Source organism: Botryllus schlosseri, chromosome 7 (assembly GCF_051294905.1).
Source record: "Botryllus schlosseri isolate E-star chromosome 7, Bs_hap1, whole genome shotgun sequence".
Classification (NCBI taxonomy): domain Eukaryota; kingdom Metazoa; phylum Chordata; class Ascidiacea; order Stolidobranchia; family Styelidae; genus Botryllus; species Botryllus schlosseri.
The window spans coordinates 23,813,344-23,834,722 of NC_137242.1; the positions used below are offsets into that span (position 1 = coordinate 23,813,344).

At 38.2% G+C, this 21,379-nt stretch overlaps 1 protein-coding gene and 1 long non-coding RNA gene across 2 annotated transcripts in view; one reads left to right on the top strand and one right to left on the bottom strand.

Annotated features, from left to right (window-relative positions):
* The window catches only part of LOC145443014 (uncharacterized), a 301,527-nt gene that overhangs the window by 186,843 nt on the left and 93,305 nt on the right, over positions 1 to 21,379 (top strand). The gene's annotated exons all lie outside the window — the stretch shown is intronic.
* LOC145443299 (uncharacterized) lies at positions 794 to 2,371 on the bottom strand. The gene is made up of 3 exons (XM_080321287.1): positions 2,170 to 2,371; positions 1,851 to 2,086; positions 794 to 1,532 (listed from the first exon to the last, which is right to left on the bottom strand). The coding sequence occupies exons 1-3, from the start codon at positions 2,297 to 2,299 to the stop codon at positions 1,338 to 1,340; spliced, it is 561 nt and encodes a 186-aa protein (XP_080177413.1). The 5' UTR covers positions 2,300 to 2,371; the 3' UTR covers positions 794 to 1,337.

A 21,379-nucleotide genomic window follows, 5' to 3' on the forward strand; every position in this document is an offset into this window, starting at 1 on the left:
TAACGAAAGAAATTTGTTTCTGGTACGTTTGGGCGATTCCAATATCTTTTTATGATACCAACAACCTTATGCGAGGTCAAGTAATAACAGCATGCAACTAATGACAGGATTAATAATATGCCCACCCGAATATGCATCATTATAGATAACTTGCCCTAAAATTTCTAAAACACTCCCACTATCAACTCCGTCGGTGAATCTGCTCATATACGCTGAGAAAGGATAAATATTTGATAGTAGCATGTGAAACTACTAATATTAATGACAAAATTCATTCGTGAATCTGAAGATATTTTCTCGCGGGTCGCACTCATAACAATTCCCAGTAACTATTCCTAACAAATTCATGGAGGTATAAGGGTCACCAATCGCTTAAGATGTGGATACCCCCGAACAATACATCGAAATACAGCAAGATTTATATAACAATGACTACAAGCGTACTAGCAATTATGATAGAGCGGCATGCTAATATCGTATATATGGCCGTTGGGATGCTGTAGTCTAGCAGTGAGCACTGTGCAGCCTGTGGGGGCACGACTATGGAAAACCGATATTTCGTCTCTGAGTGTTTTTAAGAGAGACGACGCCAAGACATAACGGTACGGGAAATAGGCGACCTCTTGAGATGATCTCCTAAAATGATAAGCGCCGCATGTTGGACAAAACGTTCGATATTGATATGTTCAGCCGTCGAAATGACCGGCGCCGAAGAATCTTGTGCCTGATACGCACGATGCGAATGAGACCCGCAGAGAAAAATAATGGGCCCAGTGACAAAATGCGAATCTGCTCGTTTCACGAAAAGAGGATTTTATTTTAAGTTTCGTTATAATAATCGTAATCTTCTTCAGATTATATTTTTCTTCTACCCAAGGCACACATACTCACACAATGTACAATGCGATATACAGGACACCCGTAAGCCCTTTATAATAAATTTTGAACAGAAACAGTATTTACCGCGATCTTTAGAGTTTTGCAGACAAGCCTAGTGTGTCATCAAACTGATCGTACGATGCAGGGTTGGGCACAGTTTTCTTGATCAAGCCATACCGTCGTAACCACGTTGGTGCGCGTGTCACTTACTGGCTATGGTACCGAACACAGTGGATTTCGAAGCTATACAAATGTAGTCACAGACGATCGATGATTTTTTAAATAAATTATGCATATCCTTACCCTATCAGAACTTATTTCTATACTAGTATACCGATTCGACAGAAAACAATTAACTTTTGCGGAAACTAGGCTATTTAAGACTATTGAGACAGTTAGCAGAACGCTAGCATGATGTAAAAGTTCCGAACGGAACAGGAATGATATCAATGGCGCACTTAAACCCTTATTTGGCAAAGAGCTCCGAAATGTGCAGCCTCTCTAGCATGATTAACATATCCGTCACTCTGACTTAAATCTTTACGATGCACATTCAATGTAACCGTCGACGCAGCTGGTTCATACTTTGGGAATGGATCCATCCAACGAACGAACGGCGCTCGGGACCCATCAGACAAGTATACAAGTGACGACTGAAAATTAAGATATAACTATGTCCGGTTTACGAATAATTCAGACCAGATCGAGATCTAGGAAAGAAACACACTGCACTGATTTAAAGCGGATAAATGAATTATGCGAGCCACCATAGAATTCTCAAAATATTATAGTTGCCGGGATGAAGCAGGCCTATACCATCACGATGCCTCGTCGAAATGATTCATGTATCCTCAGGCTGGGTGAAAGTCTTTCAAAATTGAATAGCGTGCAGATATAGTGAAATGTAACCTACTTACCCATACGAATATAATTTACATAAGCATGAGTTTTACAAAAACAATTGCACTCACATATGAGTCGAATGTCATTCCCGTATTTATGGCGATTCTAGTAGCCTCGTCTTGACGAGTTCCAATCAACTCTCGTGCATAATTGGTGAGCAGATTGAAATGAGTGGATGAATATACATTGCCCAAAGCCGCATTTTTTCTTCGGCATATATATTTCGCCGCGTTCGAGTTCATTGAACCCGGGCCTTCACTTTCAAAGAAGAAACAATGATCCCCATATTTAACTTGACACATTCCTGAGAAAAAGAAGACATAATTGTATATCGGGTGAGTCGTAATATCGGCACTGAAATCTGTCTCATTTACCAACTCTACCTACCATGAAGACTCAAAACCAGTTCTTTAAGAGCTTTGACTTCATCCTGTAGAGTGGGAGACGTGCCATTCACAGGCAGCCCAAAGCAGTTTGTAATTGCAAACAGGAGGAACATGCAATAAACGTTCGCCATAGTAAGCAATCTATATTCTTGATCTGGATGGATTTGTAATCTGATATATCGTTTAAAATGTATATAAAAAGTAGGTCTGCGTAACATTTATATATGTACATTGTACAAGTACATATTGAAGGCTCTGGTAAATATTATCTATATAACTTCGATGGGGACAAAATAAATAACGCGTCTATCATGAAGAATATTACGGAATATATCTATTGCACCATTTTGTTAATTCAGTAAAACACGGTATAAGACAAAAATAATTGTAAACATAGACATATCTTCACGCATTATCTCGGAACATAACACATCCCCAATTAAAACCAGATAGGTTCATGCTTTGCGTCAGAAAATATTATAAACAACTATCACGCTCTTATAATCTCGCAGTGGATACGCAACGCAACCTTCTGGAGTCAGATTACACATCAATAACATCACCCAAACATTCGTACTGCGTTATAAAGAACCGTGAACCGATATGTTCATAAGAATATTTCCACTAATGATTAATCGTCTGAAGTAGAAATCACTTTCGAATTGAGATGATATTCAAATAAAGCGAGGTAAAATTTCTTGCGGTGCAAATATGGACGTAGTCACGTAGATATATGTGCGGTGCTGTGTATTTTGTTAATTCGTCGGTGTTGACAGCGTAAGTATTATGTTTGACGAAATATCAGCACAATTCGGATTCCTGCTCAGGGGATAAAGTAAATAGGTATACAAAAAGAGTATTAAGTTAGGCTATCCATGGTCGGCTCTTCCGCTTATTTGCTGATCTTCGTAGTTTTAAAACCAAATAAATGTAAATTGAGCAAAGAGTATATTTCTTTCGAGATTTTTACCTTTCTCAGAAACTTTTTCGTTTATTTTCTAATAGTGTTCCGAGGTATACTAACTACTGTACCTAGCAGAGTATTGCTACACTTACGCAAGGGATAGTGTAAACGTGAGGTTCAAGTTCGCGTTCTTTGTGTGAACCTCAGAAATTTGGAGTTTGAATTTCGCAAACGAACCTTCGTACGTTCTGTACCGTGAACCTTTTTCATATATTACAATTTTTCAGGTAATTATAACTAGGGATGGTGTGAACCTCTGAAAGGTTCAGGTTCGTGTGAACGCGAACCTTTTTGAAAGGTTCTGTGTGAACACGAACGTGAACCTCATGACGTCACGTGACGTCATATTGCTAATTCCAACCCTATCTTTCAATGAAGTGATAGCCTATATTGCCGATCAAGATAGCGTAATGGTTAAGCGTCCGGCTTCTTGATCGGTAGGTCGTGGGTTCGATTCCCGGCCGGGTCAGACCAAAGACCTGATTAGTAACACTGGTATCCATGGCTTCCCTGCTTGGCGCTCATGCATTACTGGGATAGCGTGGAGGGGTGGTGCATGACTTAGAAAGTCGTAAAGGCTATATCTGCACTTCCTTGTCCAGCGGCATATGCACATCATGCACTCATGGTATGCATATGCGCAGATCGTGTGTATGTATATCATGAGTCGGTGTATATGCCGCAAGAACATCAAGGACAAAAATAAACTACGTCCTTTCCTTTCCTTTCCTATATTAACGTACACCATACCTAGCGACGACTCGGGCCACATCATGTCACAATGCAGAAGTACATGTTGGCGTTTTAAACGTCACTAAATGTTTCAACTGAGGCAATCAAAGGATATAATACTCCTATAAAATCAATATCTTCCGTCGCTTTGCCAACAATTTCGTCGAGGACTTGCCAGGGAATATAAGCTTACACCTTAACGGTCTAGGCCAGACCGGACAATGTATTCGGCGTCTGAGTAGCCTATCGCTACATTGATATTGAGCAGAGTGTAAAACTGGTTTCTATACTTGCTACCGATATTACCCCATTAACAAGTTTTACAGCAGTAGACAGCACCTCAATCACAAGGATTTGGTTCTCGTGATGCAGTAAAGATATGAAGTCAAGATTGCCCCGTACCCCTACTACACTGTAAATCCGCAAGGTCGTATTGAACACTTCATAACACTTTTTTCTGCGTACAGACACACTTTGTGGGCATATAAACGCATTGGGCCATTATTGTCGCAACGCTTCTGCGTATTTCTCCGTTTACATGTAACACTTCGTCACTGCGGCTTATTTTCAAGAAAATTTATACTTGGTAATTTATCATCAATTTTGCATTCATAAACCATCACTGCGTTTGGAGATCACATTAAATCACGGTATATGTAAAATAATATTACTCACTTGACCCAACACTAAGTTTAAGGGTAATATTTCAATGAAATATACATATTTCCCTGTGACGCAGAGGGGTCACAACCTTCGTTACGGTAGAGCGCGCTCGATTTCAGTTTGGATTTGAATTGGTGGTTCGTCAGGCTTCAGGCAGAGAGTAGGGTACACGAAAAAACTTGGCGAAATGGATATATTGAAGCAGTTTCTGCTACCTGATGGCGTAAAGGATCTTAACATCCATGTACTGTAAGGTATGGAAATGCGGTAAATGTTATTGAATGTATGTAATGTGAGAATAGTAATAAAATTAACTCGTTTTGACATTGCAGTAACGTCGTTTGTTTTAGATGTTTTAGCAGGCTACTGATATCCCTTATTCATATGAATGTTCTTTAGATGTTTTGTAGTATATGATTCGTCTGATATTATTGCCGGATGATCGAGCTTCGAATCTGATAATATACCAGGCTGCGACCAGGTCCAGTACTACGGTACTGATGGGAAGCTGCTATAAAAGTAACTTTTTTGGCATATGGATAAAGGGATGTTCTCTCTATCCACACTGAAATATCACTATGTAGGCGATATTGTGGTCCATTGTGGACAAGTACTGCAATGTCAGCAATTGAATGCCGGTATGACAGTCATGCAACGGTTTTGATTGTTTTTCAACTGCAACACGTTTTACACTGCAGGCCTACTGTTTATTCCAAGTGGTAAGGTGTTAACTAGAGCGATTTTGTTGAAATGTCAAAATAGGTCAGAATTTTGTCAAAATTGTACCGTTAGGTCAAAAATTGCCAAAATTCTTTACAAAGTCAAAATTTTGTTGGCAACTTGCATTTCGTTTGTATCATAGATGATTGCACTGTCGGTGAACTTATCATTTTACAACTTACATCTTGTAGCCTACTTTATAGTCCTACCGTTGTAGACGGACCATCGTCTGCTCATTGTGAATCATAAACTGTCAAATGAAACAAGTACTCAACGTAGCCTATTGCACTATCCTAACTGAAGCAAGACTGCGTGGGCATTGGTTCTTCTATTAGAAACCGTATGATGAATAATTGCAATGTAGACAACTTTGTCATAATGAGAGAGAGAGTGCAGTGTACGCACAACTTCAGTGTTGCCGGCCAACAACTGCAGCTGGTGAACGTTCTTTCTTCATTCTTGCCAAGCTACTTAGTTAGGACAGACACTTTCTACCCGAAAATGTAGGAAAGTATCTTTCGTTGTACTACAACAAATTTTTAATTATTTCTACCATAATACGAGATGTAACTAATACTAGGATTATTCATGGGTCCAGATTTCGATCAAATAAGTTCTTTTTCATGTAAAAATTTGTCAATTTTCATGCTAAAAGATTTTTTCAGATCAAATTACTTCGGAAGAACAGACAGCTCCAGCCAGAAATAAAGATAAGTTCCGGTAATACAATTCTAACACTATGTGAGAAACACCTAATTTAAGTACATGGGGTCAAAATTAAGTTCTTCATCATCAAAATATGTGTGAATTTGAATTTTTTAGTCAAAATCTTACCTTTTTAGGTCCAAAAAATCGCCCCAATAATAGCACAGCCAAACAAACAATCTTTTCAACAAACCATGGATCACAAGGGGTAGTATTTGTTTTGCCCAATCCCCAAATTTGACTTTTCTGAGTTTATTGTGATACGGTAACTGAACTAAACTCTATTTTGCAGGTAGTATGTATTGAACTTGGCACCTTTTTGAAATGCATTTGCTGTATGGAATACTGGTAAGCATCACGGTGTTTTGTAAGTGAACTGGTATATCCTTAGAGAATGAATTTGATTCTGTTGCAATCGGTTATCTTTGTGATAAAGATTTTTATGAAAGTTTGCTGGTAAAATTTCACAAAAATTGTTAACAATCCAGGAAGTATACTAACTGTGCCAGAGTAAAATTGGTGGTAACGTCATGTGCAACTTTCCATTCCATTACTCAATTATTCTATGAAATACACCCTTCTGTCACGCACAACTTATTGCAGAAAAAAAACTGTATCGAGTATGATATCTGCGTGATTACTGAGCAGTTCAATTGTATTGCGAATTTTGGCAACAAATATTTCTTTTCAATAGTCTTGGATTGATCCTCAAATTCGGTCAACTGATGTCCACTCTTTAAAAAGAGCCCCCTGGGTCTACTGTGCCTGCGCTATCAGACAATGTTGACAGTGACGTGAGTAGTATAGTAGATCGGTCGTGATGTGCCTAGGGTTCTTATGGGCCCGCTGGTGAGGTGCCGCGAAACTCGTATTGGTGATGGCACCCTTTTGACCCCCCCTTCCGCTGGTGAGGTGCCATGTGTTCTTATGGGATCTCTGGTGATGGTACCCTTTCGGGTATAGACTGCGTCGGTGATGTGCCATGAAAACTCGTGTTGGTGATGGTACCCTTTCAGACCCCCTATCGCTCGTGATGTGCCAATGGTTCTTATGGGATCTCTGGTGATGTGCCATTGTTTCTTATGGGATCTCTGGTGATGTGCCATTGGTTCTTATGGGATCTGTCGTGATGTGCCATTGTTTCTTATGGTATCTCTGGTGATGTGTCAAGTATTCTTACGGGATCTGTCGTGATTCGCCATGTGTTCTTATGGGTGCGGTCGTGATTCGTACTTTCAGGCGTCTCTCGCGCGGTGTTGAATATATATCAAGTAAATAGTCATGTGAATGAATCTTTGTTAATGTGTATATCGTGCCGCACAAACGGAAACGCGGCTTGTTGTGAGGATTAAGCAGTGCGACCTATATTTCGAATGACCTGCGTGTGGAATTGTTTCACGGCCAGCCACATGCTACTATCGATTACACTAATCCAGTCAGCGCTATTACATTCAGGAGTATTCAGTATTCAGCAGCGACACGAAAAGCAACCAACAAATAACCGCGCTCGTAAATTAACACTTCAAAAAGTGTAAAATAGATTACAAATCCCGCGATCGCTAACAAGATAATGTCTCGGGTATAACCATTTTAGTGATTTGGTGTAAAAGACATACCGATCGCTCACAAGGTAATATTTCGGTAATTAGTTTGTCACAGAGCCGTCGCAGACGGTGATTCGAAAACCAACAATTTGACACTTTCTGGTGGTCGCTATATGTTTTGACACTTCGAACAGCGGCTGACTTTAGTTGCACGATAAGAATTATGAGAATATTCAATCAATGTATCAATTTGTCAACTCGAAATGAAATTCACTACACAAACCGAGTTGATTCGTATTTGAATGTGTTAATTCGGTACAATTCTAATTATTTTGAGAAATCTTTTCGTGATCTTTTGATTCGACCATAACCCGAATATTACTGACGCCGACTTTCAGCTACATCGAATTATTCGCACATTCCACGCCGCTGTTTTCACACTTATAGAATCAATACCAACTATAATTCTACAAGAATCAAGAATCACAAGTATGTGCATTATACAGTTATTGTCTTTATCAACATGAAATCAAACTCTTAACAAAAACACGCATCTTATCACTCGTCAACTCTATCATGAAAACCCTCGAACCCGTATTATTAAGAATGTTATAGTACGGTATCGGAATCCATTCGCGAGATGTACTAAAGGTAAATCCAAATAATCCAGAATGAAATATTTGGACTTGACATAGTGTGAATAGAAATAGGTTTGACAAACATGACTACCAACTTTGATCCAGTCACATTTCAAGATTACACTTTGAAACAATCCTTGAAACTTACAACTCTATTCACGACTGAGTTTTCCATTTGTCAAATAGAGTTTCAGTAAATACTATCGCGATATTTTAATGTGTTACTACACACAATAGAATCAATCAATGAAATATCGCCCGTTGTTGTAAATATTTCTATCTTGACAACCACTTATGCATACCGCGATCGACTTGTGACGCGATGAGTTAAATCGAATATTTCAATCTATTTGTCGAAACCTTGAACAAACTTATTTTTTGTTGCGATCGAGTGATTCCCATACACAAAAGAGTAAAATACAAAAAACCTTGTCAAGTCAATCCGTTTGTAACTTACCCAACCAAAACAAAAAGTATCCTTACGAAAAGTAGTCAAGACTACGCAAGTAATCACTACAACCAACAAACATATCAAGTTCGGTTTTAGGCATATACCACCAACTCGTCTTATTGGAATGTCAGCAACTCTTTACGGTCATAGTTACAACCACATTATCTAATTTACCCGACCAACTCGTCATGATCATTCCTCAAATCAACACAAACGCGATCACCGACTTGAGTTAACCACAAAACGGCATCAAGTTTTTAATCCACTTGTAGCTGACAGATTATTCGAATACATCGATGGAGACTATTATTGAACTCGTCGATATTGTTACTTCAACAAATTATCGCTTACGCCGACTGCGAAAGTTAATATCGAATGGTAAGACTTGATCACATATTTGTTGAACACAGACATGACAAAGAACATGATCGGGATTTTATAAACTAGTCATATTACTTTTCACATCTACCAATATCAGAATACAAGTCATCAAACTTTTTTGTTAAATGTAACATAGCACTTTTGGAATCGGATTCGTTATAGTCGTACAAATTGTATTAAACCCAACATCAAAACAAAGGGACTTTTTTAGTTCATTGAAATCAAATCATTCGTCTTCGACTTGTGCTTTTTTAGATTGCCCGCAACAATTCGTTTCGAGTGAGTTGTAACCAAAGTCGGGATATCTTTGTGTCCACAGATATGGAAGATGAATATAGCTAACACAATCACGAATCGACGTTTCAGAGTATTTGACGGATGTAATAAACTTGTTAGTGTCACCTATCTAAAAGTACGCACGCGTTCGATTTCCATACCGACTGTTGCGATGTTTAGGATTCACTTACAATAACCACGGGTGAGGATTTTACATCAATGTCGTTACTGTCGGAATTCACAACAGAGAATTGAAACATTACACAGGGTGAAAATATCTCTTTGATATCAAAGCACTACACCAAGTACACGATTAATACTCAACTCCGCTCACACTTTCTATATTACATGCTAAATGTAAAATATCACGAGGTCGCACTCTAAGACTTTGATCATTACAAAAGTAAATTGGAATATGTTTGCTAGATGCATTCAAATCAGCTAGAAATGTCTGGTGCACAACAATCGTAATATCAAGGAAGTACTTGCTACACTATAATTCACTAAACGTGTTTTGTATTGTTGTTCATTTGTAGTATTGATTGTTTTTGAACCCTCAAATAATAATTCCCGACATGAAACTAAGCCGCCGAAAGTCGTTACCATCACAAAGAAACAATTTACACGATGTTTGCCAAATGTATCCTATAGTTAGGTGAACTGGAATTATTTGTAAAACACACTCTGGTAAAGAAATCGAAAAGATATCCTACACCTAAATCTGATAAAACCATTTTGCACTTTGTGTTCGTCAGTAGTATCCATTTGAATTTTTCCATTTCCTCTCATCAAAGTAGATGTAATCATAGTCGCTAAAGAAATTACTTGGATGTGTTTGAATTCTAGACATAGTTCTAATTTACTCGACGCAAGACCCAAGAACAACCGTAGTTTACAACCGTGCACACATATCCAAAATATCGCACACTATGCTATTCCTAAAGTACAAACACCCGATACAAAATATTACTTGTTGTGTTGTTGTTGCGGCATCATCTTCACAATATCACCCTCAATACAAATGATGTTTATGTGTAACATGCTATTGATTTGAATCACACCCACCTGACGGAGGAGGATTTACTCAATCTTTACAAAATGGATATTGACCAACATCACATCATCGGATTGTATCTGTTTTGTTGGATATGAGTTATGTTAGTTTAACAGTAAACAAATTTCACCAGCTTGGATTATGAATTCAATGCGTTAGCAGTCATTCAATATTTTGTTTGTGTCAACTAGTTACTTTGTATGTTACTCCACAACTCTTACAAAAGTACGAAGGATATTAACATCGCACTAAGTAATTAACTTTACTCGATATTCTCGCATTACGAAACTAAAGAATGGTTGGTTAGACTCTACAAACTGTTTCGATATCACAAGACCTTTATTGTCTGAATGGGTGTTCATGTATCTTAATAATCAAATAGTTCAACACAGAACTAGCACTAACAGAAACATCAGAGTTGTTTACACAAAAGTTTGTATATGTGCACAGTATGCGAATACCATGTGTAAGTCCAGCACAATTGCGGTATCCATCCGAGTTTAGTTAACACAAATTTATTACAACGGAGTCACGTAAACTTTCGTGAAAGAAAAGCATACTCACTCCCAGAAGGTTATGTCAATGCCATAGCAGTACCCCAACAGCAAAGTACATATGTTTTCTAGTCACGGTCCTTACATCTTTCACATAGATCAATCTACTTTGCTAACGAAAAGTGCTGAGTCATCACATGATCACCCTCACAACAAAACAGCTAGTAGATATTATCATTCAAAAAATTCCTAACCCTTTACACACCAGTAACAAATCATACAACGAATATGTTTTGTGGGTCGAATTGTTGTTCAGTGTCAAGTCTACCTGTTGAAACGTACATTAAAAACAACACAGTCACAATCAAATTAAAACCACGAATCTATTTTCATTTCGTCACATACAGAAAAATAAATTTAATTTCCCAAAACATACTTGTAACCAATCGCTTTCATTAAACATACAACACCATAAAAGTATTTACTTTCTACAACATAGACATTCCGATGTAGTCAAGAAATATTTTTATTAATCAAAATCATCGACTTCTGTTTACGGCGTTAGTGTGTGCATGTCATATATGTGGGATCCGTATTAAAATGGACACGACGCGACTGAATGTAAGGAGATAGAAGTCTATCGCATAGATTTACATGCGGTCTTCGCTACGGTTTCAAAAAACTAATCATCTCTTTTGCATTGATCGAGACCGAGCAAGTTAGTTAATGGCCATGATTGTGTTTGTCATATGCGAATGATAGGGTTACTGTCAAATCTACATACAACAATCTTCTGACGATCATAATAGCAATTTCATTTTCCGCCCCTTCATAATTGTACAACTCGGTAACTACGTTTAACAAGACCAATCACACTACCGGCGTTGAACACAAGATACCTACCCAAGTAAAACTATCATTCTGGTTTGGACAACTGACGTTTACCTGTGTAAAATTATCACTTGGAGGTCCACCGTTACCTAACTAAAATACCATTGTCCTTTGGAGATTTATCGTTTACCCAGTGTAACAATCCCCTTTTCACTTGGAAATCTATTTTTGCCCTGGATAACAAACCTCTTTCATTTGGAAATATATTTTTTCTCTTGGTAACAAACCTTTTTCACTTGGAAATATATTTTTTCTCTGGGTAACAAACCTTTTTCACTTGGAAATATATTTTTTCTCTTGGTAATAAACCTTTTTCACTTGGAAATATATTTTTTCTCTTGGTAATAAACCTTTTTCACTTGGAAATATATTTTTTTCTCTGAGTAACAAACCTTTTTCACTTGGGAATATATTTTTTCTCTTGGTAATAAACCTTTTTCACTTGGAAATATATTTTTTCCCCGGGTAACAAACCTTTTTCCCTGAGCAACAAACCTTTTTCACTTGCAAATATATTTTTTCCTGGGTAACAAACCTTTTTCACTTGGAAATATATTTTTTTCCCTGGGTAACAAACCTTTTTCACTTGGAAATATATTTTTCCCTGGGTTACAAACCTTTTTCACTTGGTGATCCGTCGTTTACCTGAGTAAAAATATCATTTTCCTTTGGGGATCTGGCGTTTACCCAGTGTAACAATACATTTTCTCTTGGTCATCTAGCTTTTCCTAGAGTAACAAAACCATTTTCATTTTGAAATCTGACAACCACACCGACAATTTGATATTTTTGTATTTTCTTACAGCGAACAGCGACAAAATATACACCAACAACGACTCCGATACATTTGTCTAATCAAATATTCACTTGTGTTGGTGCATCCCATCAAAATCGTCGGTTACCCACATGCAATGCGCTCTTGTACACAGAAATGCATGTTTTGGAAAATTGGACAATAGGCTTCGATAGTTCTGTGATGTCCGGGTTCGTGCTTTGGATTTTCCAGAGTCAAAATGTCTGAATAAAACACCTCCTTGACGATGGTTGGTATGTGGATAACGGTGTTCGGAAAACGGTTGGATTTATGTCACCCATCGCGATAACAATTCCAGGTCGAGTTTTCCCCCGCGCGTTTACTATATTGTGTCTTTATTGGTCAATGTATGTCTCGACATTCAGTTTGAAATCGGAAACCCTGATAAGTATGTAACCGGATCCGGATATCAACTCTGAATCGATAAACCAATGAACAATATTCAAAGTAAACATGTTACATTCCACGAAAAAATACCATCCAGACATACGTCGCGCTTGTTTGCCCACATCAGTATACGCGTAAATGGAGGTGTGTGACATTGCATGCAATGTGTTGGTATACAAACATCGATCCACAGACATTATCATAGCCGGTAGTTTTGATGTAGATCGAATGTCACCCGATAACAATGTCATACCAACAAGCCACATTGCAACGACTCTGAGTCCGCGGTATTACATCGATATTTCGACCCCGTTCACTGATTTACTCGATGGTTTTATCGCGTTGTAACATTACAAGATAGTCATGACCCTATCTTCGGACAGACGTCCCAGATCAATTGGATACATGGGTCAATATCCATCGTGTTGTCGACACCGAAGTTTTCTGCTGAGATTGCAGCGTTTGACCAATGCGAACTATCGAATTACGGGTGCTCGAAATGATTGCGATCAGTCTTTCAGTTACGATGAATGGATGTCGCTACTCCCACATAACGACTCCAGATAAATATCGTGAACAGCGATTCTGCAAATCTTGGACTGATACTGTGTTCCAATAAGGCGTGTTTCTGTGGAATGAAGACTGCAATCGTACACCACAATAGAACACTAGCTCGCGATTTCACACGCAATCATAAAACACATCATCGTAAGGGTCCAGTTCGTCCGGTGACATTTCGAAACGGTCGTCGCCACAAGAGATCGGTATCATTTTGAAACGACATCGTCACAAGTCTATTGACGTCGATTCTGTTGGTCATGTCAATCCGTTTCACAATCCACCGTTTTTCAACTCCCCGCACCATAGTGTTACGACACAGACAAGAAGCGTCGGTGGAAATAATACAACACGGAAAGCACACTTTGGTGTTATTTGACATGGATTTTACACCAGATGAACCTCACATTCGAGCGATACATTGGAATGGTGCTTGTATTGTTGACGTCAAAGGAAAAGAAATGTATCGATTTATCGGATTTGTACATATCCAACAAAAATCTGGGTATATGATTGTGCACGGTTCGCATATTCGACTGTGAACGCTCTATTGGTATATGCAGTATAGTTCACTTTCACCGTCGTGCGAATAACCCATGTTACGGTTCCATGTTTGTGTGTCTGTATGTCACGCTTCAGATTGACTCAGAGTCATTGCAATGTGGCTTATTGGTATTGTTATCGGGTGACATTCGATCTACATCAAAACTACCGGCTATGATAATGTCTGTGGATCGATGTTTGTATACCAACACATTGCATGCAATGTCACACACCTCCATTTACGCGTATACTGATGTGGGCAAACAAGCGCGACGTATGTCTGGATGGTATTTTTTCGTGGAATGTAACATGTTTACTTTGAATATTGTTCATTGGTTTATCGATTCAGAGTTGATATCCGGATCCGGTTACATACTTATCAGGGTTTCCGATTTCAAACTGAATGTCGAGACATACATTGACCAATAAAGACACAATATAGTAAACGCGCGGGGGAAAACTCGACCTGGAATTGTTATCGCGATGGGTGACATAAATCCAACCGTTTTCCGAACACCGTTATCCACATACCAACCATCGTCAAGGAGGTGTTTTATTCAGACATTTTGACTCTGGAAAATCCAAAGCACGAACCCGGACATCACAGAACTATCGAAGCCTATTGTCCAATTTTCCAAAACATGCATTTCTGTGTACAAGAGCGCATTGCATGTGGGTAACCGACGATTTTGATGGGATGCACCAACACAAGTGAATATTTGATTAGACAAATGTATCGGAGTCGTTGTTGGTGTATATTTTGTCGCTGTTCGCTGTAGGAAAATACAAAAATATCAAATTGTCGGTGTGGTTGTCAGATTTCAAAATGAAAATGGTTTTGTTACTCTAGGAAAAGCTAGATGACCAAGAGAAAATGTATTGTTACACTGGGTAAACGCCAGATCCCCAAAGGAAAATGATATTTTTACTCAGGTAAACGACGGATCACCAAGTGAAAAAGGTTTGTAACCCAGGGAAAAATATATTTCCAAGTGAAAAAGGTTTGTTACCCAGGGAAAAAAATATATTTCCAAGTGAAAAAGGTTTGTTACCCAGGAAAAAATATATTTGCAAGTGAAAAAGGTTTGTTGCTCAGGGAAAAAGGTTTGTTACCCGGGGAAAAAATATATTTCCAAGTGAAAAAGGTTTATTACCAAGAGAAAAAATATATTCCCAAGTGAAAAAGGTTTGTTACTCAGAGAAAAAAATATATTTCCAAGTGAAAAAGGTTTATTACCAAGAGAAAAAATATATTTCCAAGTGAAAAAGGTTTATTACCAAGAGAAAAAATATATTTCCAAGTGAAAAAGGTTTGTTACCCAGAGAAAAAATATATTTCCAAGTGAAAAAGGTTTGTTACCAAGAGAAAAAATATATTTCCAAATGAAAGAGGTTTGTTATCCAGGGCAAAAATAGATTTCCAAGTGAAAAGGGGATTGTTACACTGGGTAAACGATAAATCTCCAAAGGACAATGGTATTTTAGTTAGGTAACGGTGGACCTCCAAGTGATAATTTTACACAGGTAAACGTCAGTTGTCCAAACCAGAATGATAGTTTTACTTGGGTAGGTATCTTGTGTTCAACGCCGGTAGTGTGATTGGTCTTGTTAAACGTAGTTACCGAGTTGTACAATTATGAAGGGGCGGAAAATGAAATTGCTATTATGATCGTCAGAAGATTGTTGTATGTAGATTTGACAGTAACCCTATCATTCGCATATGACAAACACAATCATGGCCATTAACTAACTTGCTCGGTCTCGATCAATGCAAAAGAGATGATTAGTTTTTTGAAACCGTAGCGAAGACCGCATGTAAATCTATGCGATAGACTTCTATCTCCTTACATTCAGTCGCGTCGTGTCCATTTTAATACGGATCCCACATATATGACATGCACACACTAACGCCGTAAACAGAAGTCGATGATTTTGATTAATAAAAATATTTCTTGACTACATCGGAATGTCTATGTTGTAGAAAGTAAATACTTTTATGGTGTTGTATGTTTAATGAAAGCGATTGGTTACAAGTATGTTTTGGGAAATTAAATTTATTTTTCTGTATGTGACGAAATGAAAATAGATTCGTGGTTTTAATTTGATTGTGACTGTGTTGTTTTTAATGTACGTTTCAACAGGTAGACTTGACACTGAACAACAATTCGACCCACAAAACATATTCGTTGTATGATTTGTTACTGGTGTGTAAAGGGTTAGGAATTTTTTGAATGATAATATCTACTAGCTGTTTTGTTGTGAGGGTGATCATGTGATGACTCAGCACTTTTCGTTAGCAAAGTAGATTGATCTATGTGAAAGATGTAAGGACCGTGACTAGAAAACATATGTACTTTGCTGTTGGGGTACTGCTATGGCATTGACATAACCTTCTGGGAGTGAGTATGCTTTTCTTTCACGAAAGTTTACGTGACTCCGTTGTAATAAATTTGTGTTAACTAAACTCGGATGGATACCGCAATTGTGCTGGACTTACACATGGTATTCGCATACTGTGCACATATACAAACTTTTGTGTAAACAACTCTGATGTTTCTGTTAGTGCTAGTTCTGTGTTGAACTATTTGATTATTAAGATACATGAACACCCATTCAGACAATAAAGGTCTTGTGATATCGAAACAGTTTGTAGAGTCTAACCAACCATTCTTTAGTTTCGTAATGCGAGAATATCGAGTAAAGTTAATTACTTAGTGCGATGTTAATATCCTTCGTACTTTTGTAAGAGTTGTGGAGTAACATACAAAGTAACTAGTTGACACAAACAAAATATTGAATGACTGCTAACGCATTGAATTCATAATCCAAGCTGGTGAAATTTGTTTACTGTTAAACTAACATAACTCATATCCAACAAAACAGATACAATCCGATGATGTGATGTTGGTCAATATCCATTTTGTAAAGATTGAGTAAATCCTCCTCCGTCAGGTGGGTGTGATTCAAATCAATAGCATGTTACACATAAACATCATTTGTATTGAGGGTGATATTGTGAAGATGATGCCGCAACAACAACACAACAAGTAATATTTTGTATCGGGTGTTTGTACTTTAGGAATAGCATAGTGTGCGATATTTTGGATATGTGTGCACGGTTGTAAACTACGGTTGTTCTTGGGTCTTGCGTCGAGTAAATTAGAACTATGTCTAGAATTCAAACACATCCAAGTAATTTCTTTAGCGACTATGATTACATCTACTTTGATGAGAGGAAATGGAAAAATTCAAATGGATACTACTGACGAACACAAAGTGCAAAATGGTTTTATCAGATTTAGGTGTAGGATATCTTTTCGATTTCTTTACCAGAGTGTGTTTTACAAATAATTCCAGTTCACCTAACTATAGGATACATTTGGCAAACATCGTGTAAATTGTTTCTTTGTGATGGTAACGACTTTCGGCGGCTTAGTTTCATGTCGGGAATTATTATTTGAGGGTTCAAAAACAATCAATACTACAAATGAACAACAATACAAAACACGTTTAGTGAATTATAGTGTAGCAAGTACTTCCTTGATATTACGATTGTTGTGCACCAGACATTTCTAGCTGATTTGAATGCATCTAGCAAACATATTCCAATTTACTTTTGTAATGATCAAAGTCTTAGAGTGCGACCTCGTGATATTTTACATTTAGCATGTAATATAGAAAGTGTGAGCGGAGTTGAGTATTAATCGTGTACTTGGTGTAGTGCTTTGATATCAAAGAGATATTTTCACCCTGTGTAATGTTTCAATTCTCTGTTGTGAATTCCGACAGTAACGACATTGATGTAAAATCCTCACCCGTGGTTATTGTAAGTGAATCCTAAACATCGCAACAGTCGGTATGGAAATCGAACGCGTGCGTACTTTTAGATAGGTGACACTAACAAGTTTATTACATCCGTCAAATACTCTGAAACGTCGATTCGTGATTGTGTTAGCTATATTCATCTTCCATATCTGTGGACACAAAGATATCCCGACTTTGGTTACAACTCACTCGAAACGAATTGTTGCGGGCAATCTAAAAAAGCACAAGTCGAAGACGAATGATTTGATTTCAATGAACTAAAAAAGTCCCTTTGTTTTGATGTTGGGTTTAATACAATTTGTACGACTATAACGAATCCGATTCCAAAAGTGCTATGTTACATTTAACAAAAAAGTTTGATGACTTGTATTCTGATATTGGTAGATGTGAAAAGTAATATGACTAGTTTATAAAATCCCGATCATGTTCTTTGTCATGTCTGTGTTCAACAAATATGTGATCAAGTCTTACCATTCGATATTAACTTTCGCAGTCGGCGTAAGCGATAATTTGTTGAAGTAACAATATCGACGAGTTCAATAATAGTCTCCATCGATGTATTCGAATAATCTGTCAGCTACAAGTGGATTAAAAACTTGATGCCGTTTTGTGGTTAACTCAAGTCGGTGATCGCGTTTGTGTTGATTTGAGGAATGATCATGACGAGTTGGTCGGGTAAATTAGATAATGTGGTTGTAACTATGACCGTAAAGAGTTGCTGACATTCCAATAAGACGAGTTGGTGGTATATGCCTAAAACCGAACTTGATATGTTTGTTGGTTGTAGTGATTACTTGCGTAGTCTTGACTACTTTTCGTAAGGATACTTTTTGTTTTGGTTGGGTAAGTTACAAACGGATTGACTTGACAAGGTTTTTTGTATTTTACTCTTTTGTGTATGGGAATCACTCGATCGCAACAAAAAATAACCTGATAGTTTGTTCAAGGTTTCGACAAATAGATTGAAATATTCGATTTAACTCATCGCGTCACAAGTCGATCGCGGTATGCATAAGTGGTTGTCAAGATAGAAATATTTACAACAACGGGCGATATTTCATTGATTGATTCTATTGTGTGTAGTAACACATTAAAATATCGCGATAGTATTTACTGAAACTCTATTTGACAAATGGAAAACTCAGTCGTGAATAGAGTTGTAAGTTTCAAGGATTGTTTCAAAGTGTAATCTTGAAATGTGACTGGATCAAAGTTGGTAGTCATGTTTGTCAAACCTATTTCTATTCACACTATGTCAAGTCCAAATATTTCATTCTGGATTATTTGGATTTACCTTTAGTACATCTCGCGAATGGATTCCGATACCGTACTATAACATTCTTAATAATACGGGTTCGAGGGTTTTCATGATAGAGTTGACGAGTGATAAGATGCGTGTTTTTGTTAAGAGTTTGATTTCATGTTGATAAAGACAATAACTGTATAATGCACATACTTGTGATTCTTGATTCTTGTAGAATTATAGTTGGTATTGATTCTATAAGTGTGAAAACAGCGGCGTGGAATGTGCGAATAATTCGATGTAGCTGAAAGTCGGCGTCAGTAATATTCGGGTTATGGTCGAATCAAAAGATCACGAAAAGATTTCTCAAAATAATTAGAATTGTACCGAATTAACACATTCAAATACGAATCAACTCGGTTTGTGTAGTGAATTTCATTTCGAGTTGACAAATTGATACATTGATTGAATATTCTCATAATTCTTATCGTGCAACTAAAGTCAGCCGCTGTTCGAAGTGTCAAAACATATAGCGACCACCAGAAAGTGTCAAATTGTTGGTTTTCGAATCACCGTCTGCGACGGCTCTGTGACAAACTAATTACCGAAATATTACCTTGTGAGCGATCGGTATGTCTTTTACACCAAATCACTAAAATGGTTATACCCGAGACATTATCTTGTTAGCGATCGCGGGATTTGTAATCTATTTTACACTTTTTGAAGTGTTAATTTACGAGCGCGGTTATTTGTTGGTTGCTTTTCGTGTCGCTGCTGAATACTGAATACTCCTGAATGTAATAGCGCTGACTGGATTAGTGTAATCGATAGTAGCATGTGGCTGGCCGTGAAACAATTCCACACGCAGGTCATTCGAAATATAGGTCGCACTGCTTAATCCTCACAACAAGCCGCGTTTCCGTTTGTGCGGCACGATATACACATTAACAAAGATTCATTCACATGACTATTTACTTGACATATATTCAACACCGCGCGAGAGACGCCTGAAAGTACGAATCACGACCGCACCCATAAGAACACATGGCGAATCACGACAGATCCCGTAAGAATACTTGACACATCACCAGAGATACCATAAGAAACAATGGCACATCACGACAGATCCCATAAGAACCAATGGCACATCACCAGAGATCCCATAAGAAACAATGGCACATCACCAGAGATCCCATAAGAACCATTGGCACATCACGAGCGATAGGGGGTCTGAAAGGGTACCATCACCAACACGAGTTTTCATGGCACATCACCGACGCAGCCTATACCCGAAAGGGTACCATCACCAGAGATCCCATAAGAACACATGGCACCTCACCAGCGGAAGGGGGGGTCAAAAGGGTGCCATCACCAATACGAGTTTCGCGGCACCTCACCAGCGGGCCCATAAGAACCCTAGGCACATCACGACCGATCTACTATACTACTGACGTGAGGAGTCGTTCGTAACGGGTTTTGTGCCGGCACAGTCATCTTATGTGATACAGACCTTTGTCTCAAGAGCCCATGGATACATGTGATTATGTAAGCCTATTTTTCATTTTATATATCACCATTGATTATGTAATTTGCTGGTTTTTGCAGTCCTACTTTTCTCACGAACTATCTCGCAGAGTAGCTTACGGGCTATTCGATATGAGCTGAAAAAGGCTTCATCTGTGTACACTGCACAGTACAGTGTACCCTGAACTGTGTACACTGAACAGAGATGTAGTTGAACGTAATGAGCTCGTGTAACTTGTACTTTAACTATTGCTTACTGAACTATAATGGGCTAGGTCAGTGGTTCTCAACCTGGGGGGCTGAGCACCTCTCCTGCGCTTCTGTAACCTATCTGTGTGAAATATTTATATTTATTTCTGCATCAAATTTACAATTTCCCTTTGTAATGTTTCGTATTTTCTAGGAGCAGCATTTGGATTTGACCAGTAAAAAAAAGATCCGCCATGGCACGCCACGAATCAGGGACTCATCAAGCCTGGGTTGCGGCTGATGGAAAGAATATGAAAAATGCCCTAATGTGCAGGTAGTATGTATTGCAATTGGCACCTTCTTGAAATGCATTTGTTGTTTAAAATACTGGTAAGCATCGCGGTCCCAGCAAACACCCGATGTCCAGTTGACTTCCTGCGGAAAAGACGCAGGACGCCCAGTGTTACTTCCCTGGAGTGGATTTGTCGACTACTAGAAGCGTCCTAAACACTTCCTGAGTTGGTCTACTATGGACGTGAAGCGACTCCATATGGACTCATTGGATCTGCTGCGAACGTGACATGACTCCCTATGGATGCGTCAGACCTACTGTGG